This window comes from Asparagus officinalis, chromosome 6 (assembly GCF_001876935.1).
Source record: "Asparagus officinalis chromosome 6, Aspof.V1, whole genome shotgun sequence".
In the NCBI taxonomy this organism is placed as follows: domain Eukaryota; kingdom Viridiplantae; phylum Streptophyta; class Magnoliopsida; order Asparagales; family Asparagaceae; genus Asparagus; species Asparagus officinalis.
In genome coordinates, this window is record NC_033799.1 from 5,584,171 (window position 1) to 5,592,864 (window position 8,694).

Below are 8,694 nucleotides of genomic sequence, written 5' to 3' on the forward strand. Positions count from 1 at the left end.
CCCCTTATCCTCTAAAGTTCGAGGTCCCGACGCTACAAGCTTTTGACGGCACGGGAGCACCGAACCAACATATCTGTCATTTCAAGTCACAGACTGGGAATGTGATATCAAACGACGCCATACTAGCTCGATTATTCATTGGCACCCTCAAGGGAGTTGCCTTTGAATGGTTCAGGAAACTTCCCGTGGGATGTATCCAAAAGTGGACAGATCTAGAGAGACTCTTCCTGTCAAGATTCTTCGAAGAGGATACGGAAGTCTCCATCCATACCCTTCTAGCCACTAAGCAAAAGAAGAGGGAGTCTGTCAAAGCCTTCGTCAAAAGGTTCCGAACCATGGCTCTCCGGTGTTCGTCAGGTATGACACAGTCTACTTTAGTAGAGACTTGTCGGCACAACTTGCAGACAGACCTCCTAGCCCGAATCGGAGTTGCAGAATGTCATTCTTGGAGACAACTAATCTCTCAAGGCGAACAGGCTCAAAAGATTATTGCCAGGATCAAAGCTGAAGAACAAAGTAGGCATGATCAACCTGAGCAACCGGACCAAGCTCAACCTCCACCTGAGCAATCAGACCAAGCCCAATCTTCTCCTGAGCAATCGGACCAAGCCCACTCTTCCCAGTCAGAACCGGAAGATGCTACGGCCACTGAAGCTAATCCTCCTCTTCAGTAGGATGGCAGGTCCAACAACTATCACGTTAACAGTTACCTCTGATAGTCAAACTCATCAGATAATGGCCTACCTGGTGATGTGACTCTATTCCGACTTCATGGATAGTTTCTGAGTTGTCATGTTCAATAGAACACCTCTGTCAACCATGAAATCCACCAAAACTATCACGTTAACAATCACCTCTGATAGTCTACCTTCCTCCAAATTCCCCCACCAATCCTCTTCAAGTAGGATGGTGGGTCCACCAAAACTATCACGTTAACAGTTACCTCTGATAGTCAATTTTCTCCAAATCCCCCACCAATCCTCCTCAATAGGATGGCGGGTCCACCTAAAACTATCACGTTAACCGTCACCTCTGATAGTCCTTTTCCTCCAAATTCCCCCACCAATCCTCTTCAAGTAGGATGGCGGGTCCACCAAAACTATCACGTTAACAGTTACCTCTGATAGTTTAGTTTCTCCAAATTCCCCCACCAATCCTCTTCAAGTAGGATGGCAGGTCCACAATACTATCACGTTAATAGTTCCCTCTGATAGTCAAACTCATCAGATAATGGCCCACTAGGTGATGTGCCTTGTCTACCTCTTTTTATTCCCCTGTTAAGTCTTAATCAAGACTGGGGGTTGGTTACTTGAAATCCATTGGATTAATAGTAACGAATCTTTCACATCGTCGAGTTAACATTACACTTCTGACGATCATCATCCCCACAGAGTATGCATTCAACTCGCATTACTCCTAATTTGTCACGTTAACAATATACACCTCTGACAATCAACTTATCAATCCTTACCAATAGGATGATAGGTCCTCAAAATTGTGCAAATCGCAATCTTCCCCAGCAAGACACTAAGTCTTCAAAATCTTGTTTAAATCTTAGTATCAAAATTCATCGCTTCTGATGATAAACTCACATAGCAATTCTCCCCAGCGAGACGCTAGTCCCCAAAATCTTGTTCAAATCACAAGTACACAAATCATGTCACGTTAACACCAAACCTCTGACAAAACCAACTTATCAATCCTCGTCAATAGGATGATAAGTCCTCAAAGTTGCTCCAATCGCAACACAAATCCTGTCACGTTAACACTAAACCTCTGACAACCCACTTATCAATCCTCATCAATAGGATGATAAGTCCACAAAGTTGCTCCGATCGCAACATTCTCTTTCGTCACGTTAACACTAAACCTCTGACAAATTAACTTATCAATCCTCTTCAATAGGATTGATAAGTCCACAAAGTTGCTCCGATCGCAACAAATTCCCGTCATGTTAACATCATACCTCTGACAATCCACTTATCAATCCTCGTCAATAGGATGATAAGTCCACAAAGTTGCTCCGATCGCAACACATTCTTGTCACGTTAACATTAAACCTCTGACAAAACCCACTTATCAATCCTCATCAATAGGATGATAAGTCCACAAAGTTGCTCCAATCGCAACACAAATCCTGTCACGTTAACACTAAACCTCTGACAAAACCCACTTATCAATCCTCGTCAATAGGATGATAAGTCCACAAAGTTGCTCCGATCGCAACATTCTCTTGTCACGTTAATAACTTATCAATCATCTTCAATAGGATGATAAGTCCACAAAGTTGCTCTAAACGCAACACATTCCTGTCACGTTAACAATATACCTCTGACAACAATCCACTTATCAATCCTCGTCAATAGGATGATAAGTCCACAAAGTTGCTCCAATCGCAACACATTCCTGTCACGTTAACAATATACCTCTGACAACAATCCACTTATCAATCCTCGTCAATAGGATGATAAGTCCACAAAGTTGCTCCAATCGCAACACATTCCTGTCACGTTAACAATATACCTCTGACAACAATCCACTTATCAATCCTCGTCAATAGGATGATAAGTCCACAAAGTTGCTCCAATCGCAACACCTTCCTGTCATGTTAACATCATACCTCTGACAAAATCCACTTATCGACTCTCCCCAATAGAGCGATAAGTCCTCAAAGTTGCCCTGATCGCAACATCTTCCTGTCACGTTAATATCACACCTCTGACAAAATTCACTTATCAATCTTCTTCAATAGGATGATAAGTCCTCAAAGTTGCTCCGATCGCAACATTCTCTTGTCACGTTAATATCAAACACCTCTGACAAAATCAACTTATCGACTCTCGTCAATAGAGCGATAGGTCCTCAAAGTTGCTCCGATCGCAACACTTTCCACTTATCGACTCTCATCAACGGAGCGATAGGTCCATAAAAATACTGTTAGGTTAACATCACACCTCTAACAGTCAAACCCCCCAATGAACTTGTTAATCCTTTTTCAACAAGAATAGCAAGTTGTCATTATAAAATCCCCAACGGATTAAATATTTTCTGGAATTATCCTAGTGATAATAAAGAAAATTTCTGAATTTCACTCTAAGTGAAAATTCATGCCAAGTTAATATTACACCTCTGGCGCTTCCAACTTTCTTTCAGTGTTTCAAGTAACACAGGAAGAAATAACGACAAAGTCTACGTATTCAACATCGTAGCACCAAAATCCATGCCTTTTACGCATGGGGGACTTTATCTCGATCCCTAATTAGAGATAAGCCTACGCCTAACACGCGTTGCCGGTTAGTCTTTTTCCGTAAAAATGACAAAGTCTATGTATTCAAAATCATAGCATCAAGTCTAAGAGGGTTCATTCTCTTAGCACAACGTTACATGTGGAACGGACTTAGACAATCCACATGCTAGCCCGACTCAAACGGTAGTCGGTAAAGGCTTATCAAATCCGTTGATGGCTGAGGGTTTGCCAAAAATCCTATGCACGTTTGCAGGTCCATCAGCTTAATGGATGTGAGCCGAGACTTAAAACAGATGAGCCAAAGACAAGTCTCAAAGGCTTAGTCAAAAATGCACGGAAGCTACTTCCATATCTTAAGTCAAAACGTTGAGGTCATACCCGTGTTCCAAATTCAACATGTAAGGGTGAGACCCGCATCTCAAGTTCAAAATGTAGGGTCCACCCCCACATTCCAGAAGCAGGATTATGGCGCATACCTTCACACAGGTCCTACGTGCAAATCCCTTCAACCAAGATGCCTTCGAAGCAAGTGCAGAGAACAAATCCTTTACCACAAGGAATCAACAGCTCCAAGATCAGAGTTGAGATCCAAAGTATTCCGAAAATTCGTCCCAGTCAACCGCGAACTTTCGAAAACTTTGGAGGGGGTTCTGTAGGCTGTCTAAAAATCACAATAGATAGCTGATCCCCATCAAACACCGATGATGGAAGTTACAATCTGACGACTTCCAGAAGGCTACAATTTGAAGACTTTCACGTAGATCGCTGAAGGTTACAATCTGACGACCTTCACGACAACCGATGAGAGCTCTAGTTTAACAGCCTTCACCATCAATATCGAGAGTTACAATCTGACGACTCTTGCATATCAAAGAGCTAAAGTAAAGATTACAAAATGACGATCTTTGCAACGCTTCGACAGAAAGAGACTACAAATCAATGGTCTCTTCAAATCAAGACGTGGAAGTCCTCCCCACGTACCAGCATCAAGATGCGCCACGTTCATAGCCACGAACGCAGCTCAAATGCAGCTCCAAAAGTTGCAAACGCAGCTTAAATCACCACTGGACGCAGCTCAACATCGCTGCCCGACGCAGCTCAACATCGCTGCCCCACCAGCATCAAGATGCGCTGCGTTCATAGCCACGAACGCAGCTTAAATGCAGCTCCAAAAGTTGCAAACGCAGCTTAAATCGCCACTGGACGCAGCTCTATTCGCTGCCCGACGCAGTTCAACATCGCTGCCCGACGCAGCTCAACATCGCTGCACAACGCAGCTCAATATCGCTGCACAACGCAGCTCTATTCGTCGCCCGACGCTGCTCAACGCAGCTCCAAGCGCTGCCCAACGCAGCTCTATATCGCTGCCAAACGCAGCTTTCATCCGCTGCAAACGCAGCTTCCAATCACTGCGTTCAAGCTTCCAGACACTGCGTTTGGACACAGAATTCATGCTAGAATGCAGGATCTGCGTTTGACTCGTTCAAACACGAGTTGAACGGTTTCAAAACCGTTTCCCACGATCTGAGGGGATCATAACTCCACTCAGGAGTGATTTAAGGGGCGGTTACATCCCATTAGCCCCACTTAGGAGCGAATTAAGGAGGTGGTTACACCCCTTAATCCCCTATAAATAACTAAGAAATCAACTTAGTTCGAGGCTGGATCTTTCGGGTGCAGTCTGTTGGAACTTCTTGGCTCGTCAACAGGATCCTTAGAGCATTTCTGGAACTTTGGAGATTGGCAACAAGATCTTCTTTATCCTTGGCTTATAACCGATTTCGGTTAAATCAACTCTTTCATAGGGTTTTAAACTCGTTCAGAGTTCTCCACAACGTCAAATCGTGAGGAGAAGACCATGTTCCAGTGAATTGAGACATTCGGATCGTCAACGGAGAGCAAACTCGACGCGAGCATTCGAGGGAGGCACTCCATCGCTATCGTGAAGAACCCAGAATTAAATAAAGGGGAGAATCCAGATCATTCTCTTCTCTTTTGTAACCAGGAATCCAAATTGTAATCGAGAGTTGAGTTCTCTTTTGTAACCAGGAATCCAAATTGTAATCGAGAGTTGAGAGAATTGTAATCATTCTTTTTCTAAGCAGTTAGAGAGCATAAAATCAAATACAGTTCTTTCCTTGTTTTCTTATTACAAAATTTCCACCAAACATAAAGCTTGGACTCAAATTGCATTACCTGAAATATGCTTATTGAAGGCTGGTGTTTATCTTTTCAAATTTAAAAATGAAGAAGATATGAGTGGAATTCTTGAGAAAGGTCATTGGTTCTTTGGTTCAAGGCCCCTACTTTTAAAACCTTGGAATGTTAATGGTGATATTGAAAAAATAAAGGACTGTTCTTATCCTATGTGGATTCAACTGCCTGGCCTTAAGCTTAACCTGTGGAATTCTAATTGTATAAGCAAGATTGCTAGTGCTATTGGAAAACCAATCACTACTGATAAGCTTACTGCAAATAGACAGAGGCTGGCCTATGCAAGAGTGCTTGTGGAAGTCAAAATGCCATCTCCCCTTCCAGACCAGATAACAATCATGGGACCTAATGGTAAAAATTTTAGGCAGAATGTTACATATGAATTAAAGCCAAGATGGTGTGAGCACTGCAAGATGGTAGGGCATGACTCTAGTTATTGCAGGAGACAAACAAGAACTCAGAAATGGGTGCCAAAACAAAAACAAAAACCTGAGGTTGAAGATAAAGCAGAAGGCTCAGGTTATAATCAGGTTGTTCAGGGAACTGACCAAGGTGATAAGGAAATGCATGGAGTGCATTTGCCTGTGCATGATGTGTGCAATAAGGATCCTATTTCTAAGGTGATTGGAAGCAGTAGGCTGCAAATGACTTCAGATGCTACTGGTTTTAAAGATAAGTCTGGGGCTCTGCATGTGCATAGTAGCCATGTAGAAATCTCAGATATTCAACAGGTTAAGAGGCCTGAATCTCTACAGGTTGATCAAGTCAATAACTCTGGTAGTGCAAATAAGTCTAGGACTTCAGGTACTCCTGTGCACGTTGTGCATAACAAGTCTGAGCATGATGAATACAATAAGATTCCAGACACTGAGGTTAACAAGGTGGTTGAAGGTAACAGATCTCAACAATTCAAAACTGCTGATGGCCTAAGTGGAATTCTTGGAACTGTACTCATGCATGTGGTGCATGTTTCAGATACTGAATCTGGAAACTTCTCACAATTATGGACAATAGTTCAAAATAAAAAATCAAAGGGGCTATTAAATCCCACCAATTCTTTTTCATCTCTAGATAATTTAGATTTTGACCCTTCTACCATTAGAGGGGGCTCATCTAAATGAATCTAACATTTTGGAATGTCAGAGGACTAAATAAGTCCTCTAAGCAACAGTTGGTAAAGCACCATATGTTGCAATATCATGCTTCTTTCCTTTCTCTCCTGGAAACCAAGATTAAGGGCTCATTGCTACCTGTTGTGGCAAAGAAAATAGCAAATAGTTGGAGTTGGATTTCTAATGCAGGGGTGTCAGGTAAAGCCAGAATTTTTATTCTATGGGATACAAAAATCTTGGATGCTCAAGTCATAGCTTCATCTGATCAACATATAACCTGCCTTGTAAAATCCTTGGATGATTTACTGGAATGTGTCATATCTTCTGTGTATGGACATAATCATGTAGAAGGCAGGAAGGCATTATGGACAGATCTCATGCAGATTAATCATAATATTGGTGATGTTCCTTGGTTACTATGTGGGGATTTCAATGCTATGATCAACTGTGATGAAAAGCTTGGAGGTTCTGCATTAACTGAGGCTGATACAGGTGACTTCAGGGATTTTATTTTTGATTGTAATCTCAATCATCTTAAGACCTCTGGATGCTTTTACACTTGGAATAACAAGCAAAGCTCAGATTCTAGAGTCTGGTGTAGGCTTGATAGGGCCTTGGTTAATGATGCATGGATTCATTCTTTCAACTCTAGCCATGTGGAATTTCTTCTTCCTAACTTTTCAGATCATTCTCCAGCTTTGGTCTCTATAAACCTTTCAAGTTCTTCAATATGTGGATGAAGCATCAAAGTTTCTCTACCACAGTCTCTAATGTTTGGAAAGGAAAAATTAAGGGTTTCTCTATGTTCTCAGTTTACTCTAAACTGAAAATGCTGAAGGTTGCTCTTAAGGGATTAAATAAGAAACATTTCCACAACATTAGTGAACAAGTCCAAAGGGCTAGGCTTACTCTAGAGAATGTTCAGGAAAAACTTTAAAACTCCCCTTTTGATCCCATTCTTATAAAACAAGAGAAAGATAGTCTGGTTACACTCAACAGGCTTATGGATTGTGAGCTCTCATTCTTCCAGCAAAAAGCTAGGATTAATTGGAATTTGCAAGGTGGCAGGTGCTCCAGATTCTTTCATGCTTTGGCAAAAACAAATAGGCACCAAAATAGAATTGTGGTTCTATATAACAACAGAGGTGATAAGATTACAGATGGAGAAGGCATTGCTGATGAATTGGTGGCTTATTATAAAAGCTTAATGGGTACTGCTATAGACACTGCTCCTCCTGACATGAATATCATAAAATCTGGGCCTTGTTTGAATGAAGCTCAAGCAAATCACCTATCAAGACCAGTTTCTAAAGAAGAAATCAAGGCAGCAATATTCTCTATGTCAGATTTAAAGGCACCAGGACCTAATGGGTTCAATGCGTCTTTCTTTAAAGCTGCATGGAACATTATAGGGGATGAAGTAACATTGGCTATCGAAGACTTTTTAAAGACTGGAAGGCTCTTAGGCACGGTTAATTCAACCTCAATTACTCTTATACCAAAAGTACAGTGCCCTAAAGTTCCTTCAGACTACAGACCTATCTCTTGTTGCAATAGCATCTACAAATTCATAACAAAGATTCTAGCAAACAGGATCAAAGAAATGATGGGGTGTCTGGTCAATGGTGCACAATGTGCATTTGTGAATGGGAGATTGATCTCAAATAACATAATGCTTGCTCATGAACTGGTGAAAAATTACAGTAGGAAGCTGTTATCTTCTAGGGTGATGTTAAACATTGATATAAAAAAGGCCTTTGATTCAATCAGCTGGGGATTTATATCAGATATGCTCAAAGGGCTGAATTTCCCTCATGTTATGGTGAACTGGATAATGGAATGCATCACCGCTCCCAAATATTCTATTTCACTTAATGGAACATTACATGGTTATTTCAATGGCCAAAGAGGTCTCAGACAGGGTGATTCATTGTCACCTTACCTGTTCATATTAGGCATGGAATATTTATCAAGGAGCTTGAGTCTCTTAGAAAAGGACAGGCAATTCAAATATCATCCCAAGTGTGCTAAACTCAAAATATCTCACCTCATTTTTGCTGATGATTTGCTTCTATTCTCTAAAGGTGATATCTACTCTGTGTCAAAGCTCTATCAATGTTT

General features: G+C 41.4%; 1 protein-coding gene across 1 annotated transcript; it reads left to right on the forward strand.

Moving 5' to 3' along the window:
• Positions 6,579 to 7,510, forward strand: LOC109845653. The gene is made up of 2 exons (XM_020414925.1): positions 6,579 to 7,065; positions 7,386 to 7,510. The coding sequence occupies exons 1-2, from the start codon at positions 6,579 to 6,581 to the stop codon at positions 7,508 to 7,510; spliced, it is 612 nt and encodes a 203-aa protein (XP_020270514.1).

Coding starts and splice junctions, on each gene's coding strand:
- LOC109845653 (XM_020414925.1), top strand. CDS start 6,579: ATGAATCTAACATTTTGGAATGTCAGAGGACTAAATAAGTCCTCTAAG. Junction 7,066..7,385: donor ATTAACTGAGGCTGATACAG/GTGACTTCAGGG, acceptor CTATGTTCTCAG/TTTACTCTAAACTGAAAATG.